This window comes from Suncus etruscus, chromosome 12 (genome assembly GCF_024139225.1).
Source record: "Suncus etruscus isolate mSunEtr1 chromosome 12, mSunEtr1.pri.cur, whole genome shotgun sequence".
NCBI lineage: Eukaryota > Metazoa > Chordata > Mammalia > Eulipotyphla > Soricidae > Suncus > Suncus etruscus.
In genome coordinates, this window is record NC_064859.1 from 58,549,858 (window position 1) to 58,573,524 (window position 23,667).

At 46.3% G+C, this 23,667-nt stretch overlaps 1 protein-coding gene across 1 annotated transcript in view; it reads right to left on the reverse strand.

The window, feature by feature from the left end:
- Window positions 1-3,268: 3,268 nt before the first annotated feature.
- Window positions 3,269-23,667, reverse strand: part of TGFBRAP1 (transforming growth factor beta receptor associated protein 1) — a 39,868-nt gene continuing 19,469 nt past the window's right edge. The window contains exons 4-12 of the mRNA XM_049784397.1: window positions 23,288-23,442; window positions 15,647-15,729; window positions 13,793-14,134; window positions 11,903-11,960; window positions 7,661-7,804; window positions 5,911-6,057; window positions 5,314-5,485; window positions 4,313-4,731; window positions 3,269-3,940 (exon numbers count right to left, since the gene is read on the reverse strand). Coding sequence (XP_049640354.1) covers window positions 3,764-3,940; window positions 4,313-4,731; window positions 5,314-5,485; window positions 5,911-6,057; window positions 7,661-7,804; window positions 11,903-11,960; window positions 13,793-14,134; window positions 15,647-15,729; window positions 23,288-23,442 — 1,697 coding nt within the window. The 3' untranslated portion in view covers window positions 3,269-3,763. The remainder of the gene's footprint in view (window positions 3,941-4,312; window positions 4,732-5,313; window positions 5,486-5,910; window positions 6,058-7,660; window positions 7,805-11,902; window positions 11,961-13,792; window positions 14,135-15,646; window positions 15,730-23,287; window positions 23,443-23,667) is intronic.

A 23,667-nucleotide genomic window follows, 5' to 3' on the forward strand; every position in this document is an offset into this window, starting at 1 on the left:
GCAGGTAGATCATTGGCATAAGACTACTTTCTTAGAAGGCCAGAAGGTCCCTCAGTGTCACCACCACCCCTCTGCAGCTTGGACAACACACTGACCTAAAAACAGGACTTACCTGGTTTCTGTGCATAGACTCAGTGGACACTTTTACCTCTCAAGTAATCGCCGAGTTCCATGTTGCTTTCTCAGCCCTCCCTGCCATGTGTCTCATTGAACTAATTTACAACTCTGTACTGCAGACTTTATTACAGCTATTTGTTGCCTTTCCCCAGCGACAAGCCAAAGAAAAGCAGGCCTCATTAATTCCAGTGCTCATCTCCGAACAAGGTATTAACAAGCTGAGAGATGCTGCGGGCATTTAGTTCTTTGGAGAAGGTGAAAGGGCCTCAAGTCCATATGGTCTAGTCTTGTACATTTTCATTTCAAACGCTAAGGCTGACAGGTCTGCAACAAGCAAATGGGGTGTTAGTTAATATCTAATTATTCCTCCACAAATCACAGTTCATTTCACCAAGTCAGGCGCCCATCTCTCCCGACCCACACAGGAAATGCAGCCATGAACTCCCTTCCCCTCTCCACCACATGGAAGCCAGGGTCTTCCATTCCAATCAGGTTTGCAAGTCTAACCACGCCTGCTTCTAACCTCGAATGGACCAAAGATAACAATGATACGGAAATAAAGATATTTGCGCTGCTGTTTTAGGATCCTTTGAAAGTAGCAACATCACAGTCTGAGAACAGCCTGTTGAGTTGGTGTCTGGCTTCCTCTCACTTGTGGCTGGTGAGGCACCAGCCAGGGATGTCTGTGGCTTGCTGGGACTCATCACTCAAGAGACAGCGCTTCCGTGTCTTCCTAAATAGGCTCATGGAACCTCCTGCTATTATTCCTGATCCCCACACACAATCAGCAGAACCAGCCAGGCCAGAAGCAGCACAGATCAGAAGTGGGGTTGGTTATGGGAATGCACAGCTTTTCATGGCTGGGACATAGGCTGGACCAAAACAACATAAGACCCATGAACTCCATTCCACAGGATGAAATTTCTTAACAATCTGTTCTGAACATGGCTCTAAAAAATGAAGTACAATGTAAAAGGTGAGACTAATAGGACAAAATGATTCCTTAGAGTCTCAAGGAGGAGTATTTATTTAGCTAAAAGGCAAAGCCTGGAGTAATCTGAAATCCTTTTTGTCCAATTCTCAGGGCATGACTGGTGGAAGTGACCAATGGCAGGTCTTAGAATCTTAGAAAAACAGTGGGCCATAAATCAGAAGTAGACAGTCAATAAAAGAGCCAACAAAGCACTTCCAGGGGTCACCTTTGTAAGTGTTGGTTCAGGGACCAAGTTCTAGAACCTGTTAGATTAGGTTCTTGAAGTCAAGGTTTAATTTTATAAACTTTTAACTTTAAACCTTAAAAAGTTAAACTTTTAAACTAAGTTTAACTTGAACTTGGTTAAAACCAGGGGTCTTACCAAGATTATATGTGAAAAATGACAGAAAACAAATAATTAAAAGAATTTTAATAAAACCATCATGTTTACATCTGTACATTTTGTATATCTGGGACCCAACCAGGGGCAAAGAGTCAAGTTACAAGGACAAAAGTTTCTGTAGGAGAGTGAGCAAAAAAGTTAGGGAGGCAGATTGTTTCAGCACTGCAGTCCAGCCCATGACCCTGAGGTCAGCAGGGAATGCACCAAGTTCATGGGCACGAGCTGGCCTCTGCGAGCTCAGGCCAGCAGTCCCTGCCTCCACTAATACCACACAGGCAGTAGCAGGAGAACAGTTTGGAAAATTAAACAGTTATTGCCCAAGAATATCAATGTCGATGAGTTCAGTTCATGCTGTTTTAATGAGAATGGTTATACTGAAGCCAAAGAGGGGGGAAAAGGGCTGAGTAATGGTTCTAATTGCTTTATTCAACGGCACAGTCACAAAACAGCAGGCTTTAGAAAGAAACATGTATTTCTTCAAAAATATTTGAGAAAAGGTTTATATTTAGTAGGAGTCGGAGAAAGGTATGGTTTTGGAACAGAAGCGCCAGTTCTCCAGTGTCATTCTGCTCTTTATGTTAGTAAGATTCAGTACAGATGGAAAATTGTTCAGTTTTAATTCCCATTATTTTAAAGGATAACAAATATTTCAAAATTTGATAAATGTTCAGAAGGAAAAAAAAAGACTTGTGTCTGCAAGTTAGGAATGAGCAATCACAAGGCTTTTAAAAGATTTTTACCCATTTCGTAGACAGAGAAACAGTGCCTTAAAAAGTGCAATATTGCATTACTTTGTTCTTTGAGGTGTAAAGTCAAACTCACAAGTTGGAATGATTATGGATACCAACACACGATCATTCCCAGTCATTCACAGGGTACAGATAATTCTGGAGTAAGCTTATAAGGTCAGCCCAACTGACAGGGCAGGTGGGTCAAGACTAGGGAATCTTCTTCATTCCTTCTCCAGACAACTGAGACATGGTCACCAAAGGACGCATGGATGGCTCTGCCTTCTTGGCCCGTTTAGTCTCCAAAGGAAGAATGTTGACCATTGTTGGTACAGGAACACATTTTTCAAAGAATAGATAATGTGCTTCCCCCTCAGTAAGGCTTAGGCTGATGAAGAGGATATTCCATCCACCGCTGTATAACCCACACTCATTTGCCAAGGCTGGGGTGTTGGGGTGGGGTGGGGTGGAGAACATGAACTCAGACGACACAGCGTCTTTCTCAATAGTTCCCAATAGAAACAAAAGTCGCAATGAAGAAATTCAGAGGGCAGTGAAGTAACGACAGCTTCGGCTTCTGAACAAACACAAATCAATCCCTGGACAGGCATGCACAAAAAGGCATTTTCCTGTGTCCTCAGGAGCCATGGGAACAGGCATGTAAAGTGCTGGGAGGTAAGGCTGCAGGCTGGGCTCCCTAAAAGGGCAGATGGTGGTTGCTGGGCAGGATGGCCTTGGGAACAGACCCAGGGAGCTGTCCCCTACCCTGTGCCCTGCTCATGATGCTCCTGAGATCCACGTGCTTGTGCTCGAAACATTTCCCTTTTCATTCCCCGAGTGTGGAACAGGAGGTATGATTTGAACGAAGAGGAAAAGTCCCTCCCTCCAGAACATAACACGTTAATTCCCTAACTAGGACAGATGACAGAGAGGATGTCGAGTAGACATGTTCGCTGTGGAGTTTGGGGTCAGTAGATGAGGCGGTGGAGGAAGGACAGCCATGCCCAAGACAGCAGGGTTCTTGTCCCTTCCTTTCCCTTCGGTAGAGGAGCTGTTCTCCCAAGTCCCCACCCCAGGGACACCTGCAAGGTGGCCAGATGCACCACAGCCCACTGGGGAGAGCTGGGTACAGGACAGGGGTGAAACACTTCCCAGAGGAAAGTGTAATGTAATGGGCAAGGCAGGGCTGGTGGGAGAGGCAGCCTTGGAGGGGGCAGGCACCCAGAAGAGGCCTTGTCTCTAGCCACCAATGTTTCCAGTGCAAACAAACGGGCTCCTGGAGGCAGAGCCTGGGTGGTCAGCAGCGTTCATGTCCTGCTGGGCAGCAGTGGGCTCCGCTCCGTGGCTTGGCTCTTGCTGTCTCCCTGGGGGCTGTACGTTTACATTCAATGTGGAGCAGCACACAAGTCCTGGGGGTGTCCCCAGCACCCGGATGTGTCATGTCTCCATCCTGGCAGGCCCAGCCTACCCTGACTCTTTGCTCCCGGCACCCTGTTGGCTCGGTGAAGAATGTGGGACCCCTTGGCACCTTGGTGGGCCTCTTCAAGTCCGAGGGCCAGGGGTGGGGGGACTGGGGCTCCTGTGTCTGCTGGCTGCACAGTGCATATGTACGAGGCCACCATTTGGGTATCTAACAAACACGGGCTCACAAAAAGGATTCTGGCACAGCTGGCAAAGCTTTTTGTCTGAGAGCCACACTGAGCTTCCTTTCAGCTTCATCTGCAAAAAAAAAAAAAAAAGAAACAGATGATCTCTCTGATATGGGGCCATAAAGAAACAGAACAGGGCAGGAATGAAGGCCCAAAGGCAACAGAAACTGAGAGCTGATCTTCAGGAGGAGCCTACAATAGGGCGAGGAGGGTGCGGAGAGACCCTCGGACAATGGTGGAGGGGAGGGAACACCTGGGTGAGTGGTTGGGGCTACTCTGGCCACGTGTATGTCGTTTGAAGTGCAAAGAGAAAGGTCAAAAGATGGCACATATTAGTCTGTGCCCTTGGTCTCCATGGGGAGCTGGGATATTCATTCGGCACTCCTGAGGCCTCGCTGAAAGCAATTGAGAAAGAACATGTTCCCAGCAAGGTGCCCCTCACCTTCTCGTACTTGTAGAGTCGGTTTTCGGAGCGGGCGAGGCCCACAGCGACCTGCGCACTCCTGCCGCCATGCACGCTGTCCCTGACAGCGCCCGTGAGGAACGGGCAGAGCAACTGCACCGACCAGGCTCCCGGCAGCAGCGGCAGCACCTGCGCCGCGTCGAACTCGGCCGCGTGGCGGTTCAGGAGGTCGGTGGCAGCCACAGGCAGCTCGGAGCTCAGGTAGAGGCTGAGCAGGGAGTGGAAGAGGCGGCGGCGGTAGGCTGGGTCGCGGCCCTCGGAGCGCCACATGCAGTAGTCCTCGGCCGCTGCGAAGTCCTGCAGCTCCAGCACCAGGATGCGCAGAGCCTCGTCGTGCTCCTCCAGTTTTCCGTGCAGGATGGCACGCTCCAGCGGCAGCCCGGCCCCGCGCACCCGATCTGCGTACACAGGCCTGTTAGAGGCGTGCCTGGTTTGGGGGCCCACCAGTTTCACCCCATGCTGGCCCCCAGGGGCCGTCACCCAACCCACTCAAGCTGGCACAACATTCGCCTTCCCAGTCTGAATTCGAGCCCCACTCTGCAGCCAAACACACACTTAGTCACACACTCAAATAGTCACACACTTACTCATAGTCGGTCACAGCCATTTATATGTACACTTACACTTACCCTTACACTATTCATACAGTCACACACTCACAGCTTCACATACACTGAGTAACAATCTACAAATGCAGTTGCCCTCACACACTGTTAGGCATAGTTGCACACACACTTATAACCACACATACACGCACTTAGTAACACACTCAAGAGTCCATGCATACACACACAAACTCACACAAGCTTCTTAGCTTCAGACAAGCATCGTGCTGGGCCATTGGTGAAAGGCCTTTGCAGAGAGCGTTTCCAAGAAGCTGCATGCCCTACTCCAGGCCACTGTGGTCCACTCCCATGGACACAACCTGGTTCTCAGACCTCCCTTCTTCCCAGCTCCTCCCCCACAGAGTGCCCCCTCACCAAGCAGATAGTGGACTCTGTAGAGGTCGGATCTCTGGAGCAGGAGGCGGAGCTTCTTCTGCACTTCGGGGACCTCTGCCCCAGGGCTACCATCGGGGCTGCCCTCCGGGAGCCGGAGCTGCAGAACCTGATCTAGGTAGAGGAGCGCGAGGCGCGTGTGGAACTCTTCCCTCTGCAGGAGACCCAAGCACACACACAGCGTTTGCCCCGGCAGCAGGAGCTCCTGCCATCTAACTGTGCGAGGCCAGTCGGCACTTCTCAGGGAATCAATCGGAAACTCCACAAGCCAAAAAACTGGAAAGGGGCCCATCTTGTTTTTAAGAGGGGACAACCAAGAACTTAGGCATCATCCTCCAAAAAGAAGGTGCAGCTTCTCTCATCTCTTAAGGTGATGGAAAGGAGAAAAAAAAAAAAAACAACAAAACCCAAGCAGTATGGACCAGGACAGAGTGAAAAGCTCTGTTGTCCCTTCCACAAATCCTGATTTCCCATTAAACATCCCCCCCCCCCTTATCATCCACTGCCAGCTGGCTCCATCTCTGAAGTTTCTCCCCTTCCCTTTGGCATCGAGGTACCACATCTGTGCTATATATTCACCTGCAATCTCTGGTCCATGACTAGATGTTCCAGATATTTAACAAGAGCTTTGGGGTATTTGTTAAGGCAAGTAATGATATCGTTGGGATTGAAACTGTTCTTCTGCCCTTCATCCAAGGGTCGCCCGGTAAACACTTTAACTCCAACCTGAAAGAAAAGCAGCAAGCTCATCATTAAGCATTTAAGTCACTGCTGACTGCACATTCATGAGCTAGGAAAAGAAAGCTGTCAAAATCTTGTAATGACAGAGAAATGCAGCACTGTGAGAAGCACAGACAAAGACCAAAGCGCAGCAAAAGCAGATTAAACTGCAAGCACCCTCTTCACACATCCATGAGGCTTTTCTCTTAAAAGGACCAGAAATTAGCAGATGGAAGGTTTGCTAGCAGGAAGTTTTTTATCAGACCACCAAAGCAACTACTCACCTAAGAAAGTGGATGGTCAATGAAACACAAGTTATATGAAGTGAACAATGAAAAAACTGGATAAACTCAATTCTCTGGGCACTAACATTGATTTTGTGGATGATCTGAACAAGACCCCCCAAACCAGTCCCTGAATAACCTTCCAGGCATTGCTCCCATGCCAAAGAGAGTTGAAGGTCCTCTCCCAAGTCCCCACTGTCTTTCCTCTAGGCACATATGTGCCACATTCTATGAACACACAACACACTCATGTGCTCATTAACCAGCCCCGTGATGAGAAAAAAAGCCCAGCTCATACAATAGATTTTTGTTCCAAGTGCCCGGAGAGGTAGTGACTTAGCTCTTCCAACCATACAAGCTTGGACAACTCTCTTAAATTTTCTGGGCCTATTACCTCCTCTCCAAACAGCACCCAACTTGTGGGCTACTGTAACATTTCAGAGGGAGCACATCTGAGTGACTGGTACTGGGAAGAGCCCAGCCTGCCTATATGTTACCAGCATGTGGAGGCCTGGCAGCACATGCTTATGTATATGTGCCCAGAGTCAACGCCATGAGTCCATAAAAGGCACAGAAGGCACTCAGCCTTGACCTTCAAGAAGAAATGGCACCACACTAAGAGCCCTCTCAAGAAGGGCAGAGGTAACTGCAATGAGAGCCATCTTCAGAAGGGCAGAGGTACACTTGCACTAGAGCCATCTTTAGAAGGACAGAGATGCTCCTCCACTGAGAACCATCTTTAGAAAGACATTCAGAGCCTCAGAACTCTGACATTACGATGGGCCTGCATCAGAAAGCTGAGCCTGGCTTTCCTGAGGACTGCTAGGGAAAGCAGCTATTCTCAGCAGTGAGAACTTTTTCCTTCTGTTCTCATCAAGGTTTTAACAAATATCCTGTCCCTCTGCCTAGGCATGCTGCCCCTATACCTAACACTGCCCAGTCTCCCACAGGGGCCTGAATCAGCCCTTAGCTCCTTTCTTCCTCTGGGCCCCACAACTTCCATTTGCAGACATTATGGAAGAGTAGGAAGAGTCTTCAACAATTGAACAACCTGGTTCCAGTTTGAAGAAAACCAAAGGGCCAAAGTTCTGTGCCCCTGACAATGAATGCCCAATAATAAGCACTGAAACAGAGAAATGCTGAGAGCCAGAATGGAAGAGCATGGGGGTGGGGAGCATGGGGGGAGGGGAAGGAGTGCTCAGAGGAGTCAGAGGAGGCAGGGAGCTATAGCACGGCCAGACTTTCCACTGAAGTTCCAGTCCCTGTCTGTCCTCGCCAGCTGCCTGCTCATGCCCCCGGTAAGGACATGCTCATAGCGCACTCACCTCCTGGCTCTTCTGTAAGACCCAGTCGGCATACTTCCACACAAGCTCCTGGTCCGAGGTATAGGTGAGAAAATCAATGACATACTCGTACAAGTCCGAGCGGGTGGCATCTTGCACATCCCCGTTCACGATGTTCACCCACAGCTGACGAGGGGCAGAAACAAAAAAGAGATGAACATCACACACTTTGGAAATTCAGCTGAGAGAAAGAACCGCTTCCTAACTGGCCTTTTCATAAGAGGTGAAGCTCTGTCTCTGTGTCCCAGATTTCTGCTCCTGCAGATCTAATCAACCCAGGCGGAAAATCCATATTCCAGACTTGGGCCTGCAGTGGTCGTATCTACACTAAACATGTATTGGTTTTCTTATGGTTCTACACTAATATAATAGGGCATTACTCCTCTCCACATTGCATGTATACTGTGTTTAGCATTTCACATAACCTACAGTCAAACTAAAGCAGAGGACGGAATGTGTATAAGACAAATGCAATGACCACAGCATTTCATAGATGGCATTGAGGAACCTCAGGCTTTGTATGTGTGGTGGTGCTGACAGCATGCACCTGGGTATACTGATGGGGAATTGTGGTGAGAGGGTCTGACCACACTTAAAAGTTATAGCAATCCTAAGTGGTCCCAAGATGCTGCATTATTTGCTTAACTTGAAAAATCCTGTGAAATCAGGCCAATTGATTTTTGGGTCACACCCAAAAACGCTCTGGTTCTACGCAGAGAAATTGCTCCTGGCAGGATGGGGAACCATATGGGATGCCAGGATTCGAACCACCATACCTCTGCATGCAAGGCAAACACCCTACTTCCATGCTATCTCTCCGGCCCCGAGACTCAAACTTTTATGTTCTCTTTAAGGACACTTGGGAAAGTGCTTGGGACAAGACTGTGCATATATGAAAAGCCACCAAGTTTCTGAGGGCTGTCATTCTGCAGAAGCCATGTGTGCTCATCTTGTATGACAATGGTGGCACTGGCGGGGATCAGAGGCCCAAAAGGAGTGCTGCACATGCTGAAAAACACAGACTCAGTGTAAGCCAGGCTGGTTTTGATTAATAAACAGGAACAACTACCAGCCAGTTGGAGAGGTTTAAAGCAAAAGAACAAAAGTAGAAATGTGGTAAGTAAAATATTAGTAAGGAAATCCATTCATCTAGATTCTAGAATTAAACATTTGTATTTAGATATGTGAAAGTTAATAAAGATGTCATAATTTAATAATTAAAAAATGCAGGGTTTGGGGCCGGAGAGATAGCATGGAGGTAAGGCATTTGCCTTGCATGCAGAAGGTCGATGGTTCGAATCCCGGCATCCCATATGGTCCCCTGAGCCTGCCTGGAGCGATTTCTGAGCTTAGAGCCAGGAGTAACTCCTGAGTGCTGCCAGGCGTGACCCAAAAAGCAAAAAAAAAAACAAAAAAAAATAAAGAAAGAAACAAAGACAGAAAGAAATAAAGAAAGAAACAAACAAACAAAGAAATAAAGAAAGAAACAAATAAACAAAGAGAGAGAGAGAGAGAGAGAGAGAGGGAAGGAAGGAAGGAAGGAAGGAAGGAAGGAAGGAAGGAAGGAAGGAAGGAAGGAAGGAAGGAAGGAAGGAAGGAAGGAAGGAAGGAAGGAAGGAAGGAAGGAAGGAAGGAAGAAGGAAGGAAGGAAGGAAGGACAGAAAGAAAGAAAGGAAGGAAGGAAGGAAGGAAGGAAGGAAGGAAGGAAGGAAGGAAGGAAGGAAGAAAGAAAGAAAGAAAGAAAGAAAGAAAGAAAGAAAGAAAGAAAGAAAGAAAGAAAGAAAGAAAGAAAGAAAGAAAGAAAGAAAGAAAGAAAGAAAGAAAGAAAGAAAGAAAGAAAGAAAGAAAGAAAGAAGGAAAGCAGGGTTTAAAGGAAGAGCCTCTGGTCACTGAGCATAGCTTACAGGGCTTGTGGCAAGACCCAATCCTCATGGTTCTCTTGCCACATGGAGAAGATCCTTACTGAAAAAGAGCAGTTTGATCTTCAACCCAAAAAGGAAGGTACACAGAAAAAAAAAAACTTCACAGAAGAATCTGAAGAAGCAAACACCTCTGCCCAGGAATAAACTAGATATAAAGTAAATAGAAATGGGAGACAGGCCAATAGTATAGTATGTAGGACATTTGTCTTGCATGCGGTTCAATTTGCAACATCCCATATGGTTCCCTGGGCACCACAAGGAGTGAGTCCTGAGCATCATTGGGTATGGCCCAAAACACCCCCCCCCCCACAAAAAAAATGTTATATAGAAGTAAGGGCTGGAGATAGTACAGCAGCTAGGGAAGACCCGGAATTAATCCCTGGAGCCCCAGATCCCCCAGAGACTTGCTAGAGGTGATCCCTGAGAGCAGCGCTAGAAATATATCCTGAGTACTGCCAAGTGTGGCCCCAAACCAAAAATAAATCAAAAGCAAATATATAAATAGGAAAAAATTTAAATGCTTAATTTAATTCTTTAATTCTTTCAGAAAGATAATGTACAAGGTGTGGTCTAGGGCATCAAGAAGAATGAAATACCAAGTTATTTTTCTTTCCTTTTGTGTAATCACTCCCAGCAAAATAAATGTTAAATACAAGGCCTGGGAAAAAGCAAAAGGAACAAAAAGACCGTGGTGTGTTTTTCCCACAGGAGAAACACAGCTCTGTCCTCCACGGCAGAAGTGCCCAGCCTCACATCCAGCATCCACCCCAGACTTGGCCTAGTCTGTCCTCTGGTATCCAGCCTTGCCTTTTGCCCTAAAGTCAAGATTACTCTAGTAATAGGAATATATTCATAATTAGAATACAGGTATTCTAAGAATGCATTTTATTTCTTTAGTAATAAAAGTCTACTATTTCACAGCCCTCAGTTTACCTGCTGGGTATATTGAACCTGACTTCCAGAATGAGTGTGGGCTGCCCCGAGCCCTGGAGGCTCCCCAGAGTCAACTCTACACACCCTGTGTTGACAGTAACCTTGCTGAACTTGGGGCTGCAGCAAACAAGGCTAAGAAGCGGGTCCCACAGTCTCATCCCATCAATGTGAGAGCAGCGGTGTTAGGAATCCAGCATTGATAACTCTAGCTCCTATCAACCAAACAAGCTAAAGGGACCTGCCCTGAAACATGCCATCTAATGAACAGACTTGTGTGTTCCTGGGGGACTGAGGTCAGCTTTCCTAGCCCCTCTCTGCAGAGCTCTGCTAATATTACTACCACACTCAGACCAAACTGCAACTCCTAGAAAATGACTTTTTAACTCTTTGATATTCATATTGGTTCTTAGTCATTAGGTGTGTGTATTCAGAACTCCCATACCCCTTTTTCTAACTTTCCATCACAGTCATGTTAGGGTTAGCAGTTGCTGTTTCTCTAAGCAACCGAAGAAAAGGGCAGCTTTGCCAAAAGCAAGATGTTGACCTTAGCTTGAAAAGTGGCACTCTGGGCCTACAAAAGCAGGGTAAAGAAATGCCCTTCGGAGAGAGAGAGAGTCCCCTGTCAGGAAGGGAGGCATCTTTTGGAGCTGAAATGTGCTCAGTCCCAAGCAGGAGATCCAATACCAGGAATTAGTGCCTTGGTTGCCACCATTCTGGGCTCATCACCCTAGGCTCAAGTCCTGCTTTCACCACTGAGTACAGATGGGCAAATGGGTGACCTTGGTCAGCTTATTCTATTATGAATACTAAGGGTGTAAAAGAGTGGTGAGAGCAGACAGAGGCAATCACAAACTGCAACTCACACCTCAAATTTTGGGAGGCAGTAACACTAAACAACTCATGTGGCTCCATTAGAAATCATATTTTCCAATGAGCATCATAGAAACATATTTGAGACAAGGTTCTATGTTTTAAACTTTTGTTTTGTTTTGGGGCTACACTCAGAGGTGCTCAGGTATTGCTCTGCACTCAGGGATTACTCATGGCAGGCTCAGGCAACAACATGGGGAGCCAGGGATTGAACCTGGGCCAGATGAGTCCAAGGCAAACAACCTATGTACTCTGTCCCTAACTATGCCTCAGATTTTCAAAAACTTGATCTTGGGTAATGTTCCTTCAAAAGAACACAAGGACAAAGAAAGCTCTTATCCCACATTTTCAAGGAACATGCTTTCTGAACTGGGTCTTCATTTCCTTTTGTAGTAAAAGTTATAGATAAGACAGAAAGTGGCCTTGAGCAAACTAGTGATTTGATTTCCCCAGACTACAGAAGTGGCACAGCCTGATGATGGAGAGCTCAAGAACTCACCTGGACAGCCTTGGAGTCTTGTTTATTATAGTGATAGAGCAGCCCCAGGGCGAAATACCTGCAAGAGAACAGCGTAGTAAGCACACTCTCGCCTCCTATACCCCTGTGTGTCCAAGGCGCCCCTGCTAGTCTTTTCCATGCCAGTTTTCAAGCAACAAGAAAGTCTCTTCTTTCTCCATACTTATAACATGGTGTGAAAAACCTACTTCCAAATAAGACAAGAATTATAACTCTAATCTTAATATGAAGAATCACATTTGGAATCCCTTCATAACTTGCTATAAATATTAATTCAATGTCCTCTCCTGCCACTGAGGTGAGGTATTTCAAGGATGCTGGACAGGAGTGCAGCTCAGTGACTGCTGATAGAAGAGAAAGAATCTGAACGGAGAAACTGTAAAAGTCAGCAGCGTCTGGGAACTGGGGGAAAAAGGGCTGGGGAGTTGAGGACAGCCTCCAGGGTTCAAAGCCTGAAGTTAAAAGTCCAGGTTTCATTGGTACAGACAATAGGACCTTGGGCCTCTGCTTCCTGAATACTCCCATCTTCTCCCCACAAATGACCACAAGCAATTCAGGACCTAACATACACACACACACACACACACACTGGGTACCTAACACACACACACTGGGTACCTAACACACACACACACACACACACACACACTGGGACCTAACACATACACACACACTGGGTACCTAACACATACACACACACTGGGTACCTAACACACACACACACACACACACACACACACACACACACACACACACACACACACACACTGGGTACTAGCAGGGAGGTTCTTAACACTCCTCTATACACACACACACCCACACACACTGGGTACTAGCCGGGAAATTCTTGGTTCCACCCAGCTGGCTTGCAGATATAGATGTATCAACTCCAGAGGAAAGGTCAGATTCCTTCCCCCCAAAACAGCTGGTCTCAGGGCCAAAGAGATAGTACAGTGGGTAGGGTGCTTGGCTTGCATGCAGTTGACATGGTTTGATCCTGGGCATCCCATATGGTCTCCTGAGAACCACCAGGAGTAACCCCTGAGCACTGCCAGGTGTGGTCTAAAAACAAATCAACTAAGCAAACAAAAGCAGACTCCAAGCAGCCTACGTGTTCTCTGGAAGCCCCCCTCTTTGACAAAGTGACAAGGATTCACTGACTGCCACACACAAATCATTCCCTGTAGGACCATGAGCCTCTGTATTTTCTGGTTCCAAAACAATATAATGCCTCCTCCCTGGTGTACTGGAAAGGCCAGAAGAAACTGCTGAACAATCAGCACTCCCCACAGTGCCTTCCCAGCCAGTGTCACTGAGGCAGGTGAAGGGGATCTAGTAGCCAAACTGCCAGAGGCTCTGTGGGACTCAGCAGCACTCAATGCCCTGACCATAGACAAATTATAGACAAAGGACCTCAGTGCCCAGGGGACTCTAGGGATCTTCCAGCTCCAAAGATCTGGTCACCAGATGACCTTTATAAGGCCATGGCTCCATGGGTCTGGCCCTGTGCAGAGGAGAATTTCGCTCACTCAGGCACATGAAGAAGCAGAGGTTAAGCCCTAACTTCTGAGCACCACTGAGAAGCTTCCCTTCTGCCAATTTACTCCTATGTCTACACAACCATTCCTTTGGGTCCTCAGCACCCATTACTGAAGGGGGCAGCGAACAAGGGAGAACGCTGAGTGTGCACATCTGTTCCTGGAAGAATCCCTAAGGAACGGAAGCAGCTCTGTGCTCATGGCAAAACCTAACTGCAAGAGTGCAGGCTGGTGAGTAGGCCTGGATGTCCCCCAAGGTCTACAGCTGAGCACAATCTCTGGTTCGGCAATCTCTGGTTCTCTGGGAACAGCACAGATGTGGGACAACACTCACTTGTTGTGCTTCTCTAGCCAGGCGGCGCTGTCACTCAGCAGGCAGGAGTTCTCGGTGACCAGCAGATCCAGCAGGCTGTCGTGGTCAGCCTCTGCATACAGCTTCAGCAGCGCTGTGTCCACGTCCTCCTTGTAGCCATTGGAGCTCTCTGTGCTGCGTATTTCATTCAGGTAGCTCATGAGGAATCTCTTACATTTGGCCATCTTCTCCTGGTCTCCTTGGGTCAGCTGGTTGAGGTCCGCATATTCGTGGAGAGGGGGGTGAGACCGCGTAAATGAAGATGAGGTGGGCAGCAGGAAGGGGTAGAGTGAGATTAGCTCCCGGACGTCGAGCTGGCCGCTTCTGCAATTACAGGGTTAAACTAGATGAAGCAGAGAGAAAGAAAGAGAAAGAAAGAGACAGGAACATAGAACATAGGCACCCAATGCAGCTTAGATGTCACCACACAGGCCGCCGGGCAGCACATGCTCTAAGGCAGGAGTGAGTCACTTCAGGCTGCACCATTCACCAGCCCCCAGAAATGGGAGGAAGGGAGATGACAAGGGGCAGCATGGACTGTGACACCCAGAAACAAGCTGAGCTTCCTCAGGTCAGTACAGGGCTCCCTTCTGTTTAGTCGCTGATAAAATCTGAGAGCTTTCCAGGATGGCATCTACTGTCATCCACCAAATGTTTCCAAGGCACCCCATTAGAAAACGATGTGATGGTGGCTTGCTCCTCCTTTTCAACCTCGAAAGCTCATTTGAACAAGTATCTCACTTGCCTGTCTCTATGTTCTTTTGCTTATTTCCATTCTGGAGAAGCCTAATTCTCCCATGAACTCCTCTTTCTCACCCCATAGTTTCTAAGTAAGTTCCAAATAGAAATTTTCTTGCTAAAAAAAAAGGGAAAGAAAAAAGAGAGAAAAAGATGTTGAGTGGCCCAATGTTGAGTAGCTCAGGTGTACTAAAGAAGGGAGGCACTCTGGCACGGCAGGAGTGAAACAAAGGAGAATAAAAAATGACCTAATTCAGTTAAGCACAAAAGCTACTGATTCTTCGAAGAAAAGGGGAGAATAAAACAAATGACTTTTACTTAAGCAAAAATTATATAAGGATATGTATGCATATGCCATATAGTGCTCTTTACTATTTGATATTTTATTGTATATAAAATTTAAAAAAGAGGGGAGCCACGCCACAGATACAAGAATAATCATTGTGCCAGGAGGACCTGCATTAAAAAAAAAAAAAAAAAAAAGGGCTTTTGGAGCTAGGGAGAATATATCAGGAAAGGCACCTATTTGCACACAGCCGGCCGATCTGAAATCAGTCCTGACATACCAGATGGTCCCTGGGGCACCACCAGGAGTGATTCCTGAGCACAGAGCCAGGAGTAATTCCTGGACACTGCCAGGTGTGGCCACAACATCCTTCCCCACCAAAAAAAAAAAAGAAAAAAGAAAAAAAAAAAGAAAACAGAAAGTAAAACAGGCTTTCTCTGAGAATGTGCTAGCTAAGCATGTGCCACTGCAGATGTCTCAGAAGGATCCGTTGACAAGGCCCTCCCAGAAACACCTGTGTTTTCAAACCTGAGCTCAGAGACGCTGGGAAGAACTACAGCCATATTCTCCCCAGAAAGTGTCACTGCTAGGAAACCTGCCTTTCCCGGTTCCCTCCAGGACAGACAGTCCCTGAAGCCCACCTTTCTTTTTATAAGGCTCAGGTCTCTGCCCCACTTTCTTCAGAGTGGGGAATTAGGCCATGGTGAGCATGGGTGGCATCCATTGCTGGGAACATGCCTCCTGTTCTCACCCCAATGGAGCCCATCCCAGGGCAGCACCAGCCATGTTCTGCTGGCCACACCTCCAATTACCTGAAGAGCTCTTTTGCTTCTAGGAACTGAAGTTGTGCAAACTGTATGAATCCTGCCTGCTGCAGGATCCGCTTGTACATCACCTGCAAGAAAAGACAGGCTTGAGTTCACCAGAGACACCTCAGAGCCAGCAAGGCAAGGAGAAACTGGACTGGGATTTCTAAACCACACTATGAGGTCACCATCTGGGGTCTTTAAAGAAAAAAGGGAGAACTAGGCATGAGGGCGAGGGGCACAGGTGCCAGGGATCACACCTGCCATGCCTGGGTTTCAATTCAACACCACAAGAAAGACACAAGAGAGCAAGGTTAAAAAAAAAAAAAAAGTTGGGAGGGACCTGGTTCAATTCCCAGTACCCATATGGTCCCCAATCCTGCCAAAGAACAATTTCTGAATGCAAAGCCAGGAGTAACCCCTGAGCACCACTGGGTATGGTCCAACAACCAATCAATTAATCAATCAATAAATAAAATTTAAAAAATGTTTTTCCCAAGAACAGACAATGTCCTCCTTGTGCTTGAAATTAAGTTTTCTATTTACTCCTACTTCATCTTCTCATTGTCAGTACCCCTTTCCTCTTCCCTATCCCCAAACTCTCAGTCCTTCCCAAATCTTTCCTTTTCTTCATTAACTTGCAATTGCTTCTAGGCCTGATTGCTCTACAGAAGCTCTGTCCTACAAGCTGCCCCTTTTTTCTGCTACTCTAGTGGTAATGGCACGTCACATAAACATTCCCGAGTGAGCACCACAGTACTGACCCTAAGCAGAAATTTCCAGACCAATCTGGAGGAGCCCTGTGCATTCTCCACTCTTCTGGCCCCAACAAAGCACTGATACAGTTCTCACCAATCCCCAACCATTGTCTCAACCTGGTTGGTTTTCAAGGGTTTTATCTCTCCTGGGCTTGAAATCACTTTTAATCCTGTCTGTTCATTTCAGCTCCAGCCTTCATTAATTCACAATTAAGATTAAATATCTTCAAGAATCTTTTACTTCTCAATTCCTCTTCCTTTCAGCCCATACTCTATATGCCAGAAATTTCTGGGTGGTAGAACACACACAGTCTTTCTCCATATCCACCCCCACCTTCTTACCTCCCCCCCCCCACCCACCCCCACCCCCCGTCTAACATCTGTCACTGCGTGCTCACTGATCAGAAGGACCACCTCATCAATTTTCACGGAATAACTTTCAGGGCCATTCACCAGCTCTGCTTTATATGTGAGAACATCCTGCACCATGTTCTTGCCTGAAGCTACAAAAGTAACAGGCACTAGGATCTGGATTTAAAACCAGATCTTCCTGAATCTAGACCCCAACTCTCTGCAACTACTAGGGGAGTTATGACTTTGATGAGGAAACGAGGCAAGAAGGCCCCCATATCTGTTTTCAGACCAGCTTTCAGAGGGGCTTGGGACATGAAGACGTCTAAAAGCATCAAACCCACTCCTCAGAGAGTTCAAGAGAGGTGAGGTTCATTTGGTTCTCACAAGCTGCCTTCATCTTCCCCCTAACACCTACCATGTCTGCCCTCACACTGGGCCTATTTCCACTGTCTGACAGTAAGCAAGGAGCAGTGGTCAAGTCCTGCAGGCCATGTTACTGAAACTACTTCTGAGAGCACAAGTAGCAAAGAACCCCACTGAGTCAAGAGGATCCAAGAAGAATCCTAGGCACCCTCGGGCTTGTTAACAAGGTCTCATCCCCATGACCCTGAGTTTTAACTATCATCTACAGTGACTCCATTTAAGGACAGTTGCAGGCCATGCTCCCCATCTCCAAGGGTACACGGGCTCTTTGGTTTCTAGTCTGAAGACACTTTGGAGACCTGGTGATGCAGGCAGACTCCCTCACCTAAATCTAGTGCATGTGGGCATCCTGGATGACAGAAAACAGCCCCAAAGGGGATCTAATAAACCCAATCCCATAGAGATATTCCAATGCAGCCTTGTGGCTCTTAGGTACCTTCTTCTATCCGGCCTACTACTACAGTGGTCCTTGTCCCACAGTCCCCAAATCTAACCCACAGCCCCCGACTGTCTCATGTCTTCTAACGATTTCCTCTGCCTTGACCTCCTTGCAGAATGCTCAACAACAAGCCTGGAGTCCTGGAAGCAAGAGGGCAGCAGCAAAGGGAAAACATGACCATATGAACAGGCAGGGGACAGGGGAAAAGAAAACCAACCTTCCCACTTGGGAGTTGGCACTGGACTTCCAGTTTTCTTCTCACCTTACTGCTCTCTTCAGTATGAGGCAGCTCTCAGACATGCAGGCAAAGAGTCAGTTAGCACAAAGACCTTTACATGGGCTGTTCCAGACTGGCTCTGTACAAAGCCCGGGATTTATGTCAACACAAGTTTGGCATAAGAGTGCCCTGCGAGCAAGATAAAACAAGCAGAGCAAATCCATGTCTGAGCTAAGGGCTTCTGATCAGGACAGCCAGCATTTCTGATCTACTGAACTGGAACTTTCATGAAAGAGTCTAAAGATTCCTCTAACTGCCTCCCAGGCTATAGGCTATACTCAGTTCAATGGCACAAGAGTTTCTGGAGATAAGAATCCATCTAATTTTAACACTAAGTTCAAAGCTTGCTGGTTTTATAATGCATCCATAATCCACACCACCTTAAGAAGATAGGGAGCAGTGAATGGAAGTCAGTGGCACAAGTTTCCAATTGGGGGATGAGAAAGTTCTAGAAATGATGGTGGCGCAGCTTATACTACACTGAGCTTTTACTTCACACTATTAACTCAAACTCAAAAATGGCTAAGAAGGAGACCTTGGAGGCTGAAGAGGCAGTATAAGGGTTAAGGCTGCTGACCTTGCTCCCCACTCTGGTTCTATTCCTAACACTGCATGTGATGCCTGGACCACAGACTTTGAAATGCCCTTGCACCCAAAAGCCAAAAAATTTAAAAAGAGGAAGGTAAATTTCATATGATATCGTTTCTTTGTTTTTCTTTCCTTGGGGAACATACCTGGCAGTGCTTAGGGCTCACCTTGGTGTGGCTCAGGAAATCTCTGCACTATATATATTTTTCCTAATTTTTTATTTGTCTTTTAATTCATAGTAGGTTAAACAAAGCAGGATTTATATATAAATTTTTATAAAATTAATTAAATTGTTTTCCTTTATGAATCTTGGGACTTCAATTAACTTATTTCTTTAGGGGCCATACCCAGCAGTGCACAGGGATTATTCTTGGCTCTGCACTCAGGAGACAATATCGTTAGAGATAAAGCCCAGGTTGGCCACATACAAGGCAAGTGCCCTACTTACTGCATGATCACTTTGTCTCCGTGTATCCTTATACCTTAACGTATTTTTTGTACTTAAAGTTCTAAACAATCATTTCACACATTTTTCTGTCTTCTTTTGGGAGGCTACAACCAGATCATGCTCAGAGCTTAACTCCAACCTCTGTGCATAGGGATCAACTTTGGCAGTGCTCAGGGGGTCATGTGGTGCCAAGGATTGAAAACAGGTCAGCAACTTGCAAGACACACAGTTTATCTACTGCCCCATTTCTCTAACCTCAACCCTCTGACACTGAAGACACATTCCCTTCATCCTAGATGCCCGATGAAGCTTCTTAAGAAAATTCTCCCTGGAGCAACTATTATATAAGTGTGAGAGCAAAACTAGTGCCAAGCTCGCACTTTTGTAATGAAGTGAGAAGAAAAAGAAACATCTGTTGACCTGCTCTTGTTTTCCTATCTATTATCCATCTAAGCCTCACATTAAGTCCTTAAAAATATAAGTACACCAGCTAGCATGAACAAGGGAATACCACTTAGCTAGGAGAAAGGTGTTGCCAGTGGCAACAATATAGATGGAACTAGGCATGTCATGCTGAGAAATAAGTTGGAAGGAGAGAGAAAAATATCAGATGACCTCACACCTGTGTGATATAAACACAGTAAAAGAGATGGTGCCCAAAGAAGACAGACTGCTGATCTCTGACCAGAGAATGGAGGCTTTCAAAGGGTCAAGGGAGAGTCAAAGGTGTGTGGAGAGGTTCAAGGACCAGTGTTAGTAATAATGGCACTGTTGGCAGTTGTGGTATGGAAACATGCACCGAACAGCTTTTTTTCAAAGAAAAGCATCAAAAAACCATTCACACATTTGGGGACCAGGTTACCAAACTTTCTGTGTAAAATATTAATGTCTCGGAGTGTCAAAGAAAACAGGGAAGGACTGACAGTAAGAGACGCATTTAAGCAATGAGTCAAAGCAGCAATCTTTTTGAGCATGGAAGCACTCCTATCCAAAAAAAGGAAGTAAGAGAGGGAGCAGGTCATGGCTTGCAGGCAGGTCCCACAAGCAGAGAGAACTGGCCCTCAGTGGGCCATGTGTCCAAAAACAAAGGATCTGAGCCTTGGAGTCTCCCCTGCTTTGATTCTTTTTTTTTTTTTTTTTTTTTTTGTGCCACACCTGTTTGATGCTCAGGGGTTATTCCTGCTAAGTGCTCAGAAATTGCCCCTGGCTTGGGGAACCATATGGGATGCCGGGGGATTGAACCGCGGTCCTTCCTTGGCTAGTGCTTGCAAGGCAGACACCTTACATCTTTTTTTCTGTTTGTTTGTTTGTTTGTTTTTTGGGGTTTTGGGCCACACCTGGCGATGCTCAGGGGTTACTCCTGGCTGTCTGCTCAGAAATAGCTCCTGGCAGGCACGGGGGACCATATGGGACACCGGGATTCGAACCAACCACCTTTGGTCCTGGATCGGCTGCTTGCAAGACAAACACCGCTGTGCTATCTCTCCGGGCCCAAGACACCTTATATCTAGCGCCACCTCTCCGGCCCCCGCTTTGATTCTTTATGGACTGTTTGGAGAATGAAATGCACTTTACAGGGCTCCACAGAGAGTCTGTGTACCCATGTGCCCAGCTATTTCTGCCCGCCTTCTGAGGGCTGCAGGTTGGGGCCTGTGTCCCACAAAAGGCAGAGGCGAGGACAGAATTGGAGATGGGAAGATTTTATGGCATTTATGGGTGTTTTATGGAACTTAAATGCAAAACCCTACATCAGTATGGAGTGTGGACTCCAGTTCCCTGTCAAAGGATCAGGTGTTGAGGGGCTGTTGGAACCTCAGGGGCCAACAGGAGAGGGCTCTGCACACATGAGCAGCAATTGCAGGAGCTAAGAGCCAGGCTGGAGGGGCCAGACTGAAAGTCCTTCAGAGGACAGATTTCCAGGTTCCTACTGAGGTCAGAACAACAAGGAGAAGGAGAAAGCATGTCAGGAAAGAAAAGCATACAGCAAGAAATGAGAGCCGTGGTAAAAGCAAAAGATGGTGACTAATACAACTGTGTATTGCTGCTCTTGACGGAAAGAGAAGAAAAGGCAAGATTAAGATCTGGGAGTGAAAGCTGAAAGTGGACAAGAAAAAAACATCTGATAGCAATGATCTCCCAAGCAATATGAGGCTCTGAATGTAGCTACCATGTCTACAGGGGTGCAGAGGAGGCTGCTTTCCATGAGTGGAGAAAGAGCAGAGTGTGGGAATTGAAACTGCTAGCCTGTGACCTTGCCCGCATGGCCAGGCATCAGAGTGCAGGCAAAGCCTCAAAGAAATTGGAGCTTGGCTCATAAGAGTCCCTGAACCACCAAGAAGGCGCTTTCTTCTTTTTGTCTTTGCTGCCCCCTGCTGACTACCCACAGAAAGGCCAGCCCTTAGATTGGTGCAGAAACACCATAATATACATAAATACAGGTAACCCCTCCTGTCTCTCCCACCTTCAAAATCTGCTGTGAGGGTTTTAAAAAAAGCATAATTTTTCTTCCATGACAATCATGTAAGCCTGTGAATATGAGTTTCCAAAAAAGAATCAGCAGAATCCTTAATTCTGACAACTTTTATTTGTTTGTTTATTTATTTGTTTGTTCACACCCAGTGGTACTTAGGGCTTACTCCGTCCAGGCTCTATGTTCAGGGATCACTCCTGGTGGAGTTTAGGGAGCCACATAGGATTCTGCATATCAAACCTGAACAGCAATATGCAAGGAAAACATCTGATCTGCCATAAAATCTCTCTGACTGCTCAATGACAACTTTTAGGTACTTATAAGAAGCACAATAGACCTAATATCATATCTCTCCAATACACAGAGCAATAGAAACTAATCTAATAACATCATGTAGAAATTTTTAAGGGACCTGACTTCACTAGACATACAACTCATTACATCAACTATACCTATTACACCAACCATGTCAATTACTGTTTCTGAAGTGCATTAAAATTTATCTCCTCGAGGGGCAGAGGGCCAGAAGACCAGTCTATAGAAGGAAGCTAGTTACAAATAGCAGGACAGGATAGTTTGGACAAAGAAAAAACCACTATGACAGTGACAGTTGGAAATGATCATTCTGGACAAGAACTGGGTGCTGAAAGAAGATAAAGTGATATGCATGATACTCCTTCAAGAACTATATTGCAAACCGGTGTCTAAAAGAAAAAAAAAAAAAGAAAGAGGAGAAGAGAGATACTGAGAGTGAGTGAGCAAGAGAGAGAGAAGAAAAATGTCTGCCACAGACAGAAGGTAGGAAGGAGACTGGGGACACTGGTGGCAAGAAATGTGTACCTGTGAAGGATGTTGTACATTGTATGACTGAATCTCAATCGTGAACAACTTTATAACTGTGTATCTCATGTTGATTCAGTTAAGTAATTTATTTTTTAATAAAAGTCTCAGGCTGAAGTGATAGCACAGTGGTAAGGTGTTTGCCTTGAATACAGCCAATTCAGGTTCAATCCCCAGCATCCCATATGGTCCTTCGAGCCTGCCAGGAGCAATTTCTGAGTGCAGAGCTAGAAGTAACCCTTGAGCACTGCCAGGTGTGGCCTAAAACCAAAAACAAAACAAGTCTCCTGGGCTGAAGTAATAGTCCAGTGGGTAAGGTATTTGCCTTGCACATGCCGACATGGTTTTAATTCCTAGTTTTAATTGATACCCTGAGTACTACCAGGAGTAATCCCTGAGTGCAGAGCCAGAAGCAACTCCTGACTATCTCTGGGTGTGATCCCAAAACAAAACCAAAAATTTGTTTCTAATGGAAAAACAGATGAGAATCCTATAATATCAGGAAGCCTATAAGCAAAGATTTTCATGACTATAAATCAGATACATATTATGATATTTTACTATTCAACTCCTCAGCAAAAACAAAATCTAAGAAAAAGATGAACTTAATGCCCTTCTTTTTGCTTATAAGCATTATACCCAGATATGTCTCTGAAATACATTCAAAACACATTTTTGGGAGGAGGAGCAATAGTACAGGGGGTAGGGTGTTTGCCTTGGTTTGATCCCAGACACCCCATGTGGTCTCCAGAACATGTATATAGTTAACCGAGTAACCCCTGAGCATTGCTCTCTGGCCCAGAAACAAAAAGCAAAAACCACAACTTTAGAGTGGAAGATTAATGGTTTCTTATCTGCCCGTCTTGGCAAGTCTTTACAGCAACCCTGTTGCTCTGCTGCTCTACAATGCTCACCTCTCTGTGCTGTGGGGATGTGCAGAGAACATGTGTCAGTGACAAACAGAGAGATTTGGAAGTGCCAATATGGCGGTGGACCTATGGGTTTCTATCTGGTGACTACAGGCCATTCCTGGGCGAACAGGCTGCATACCTGAAACTTCTCTTTTGGAATGTTCCTCCGGGCTCCTTTGGCTAAAACCAGCGCCTCCTCCACTCTCCGGTTGGCAAGGAGATCCTGGATTTGCTTTTCCAGAGGTAACGGAACCAAGATGTAAACTCCTTTGCCTGTGGCGACAATCACTCTTCCTAAGGAGAGATCCATCACCATTAGCAAGGGGGAAAGACACATGCTGACCCCAAGGAAGATGGTCACCTGATCTGTGGGTGGGCTCAACAGCCATTCCCCAGAGATTACATGTGACCAGACTCCCTCCAATTGGAAATGGCAGTTCACTTAAGTACTTCTATTTCCAAAGTACAGAATACTTTCTAGAAAGCATTTCTAGTATTTCTAGAGAATATTATATATGT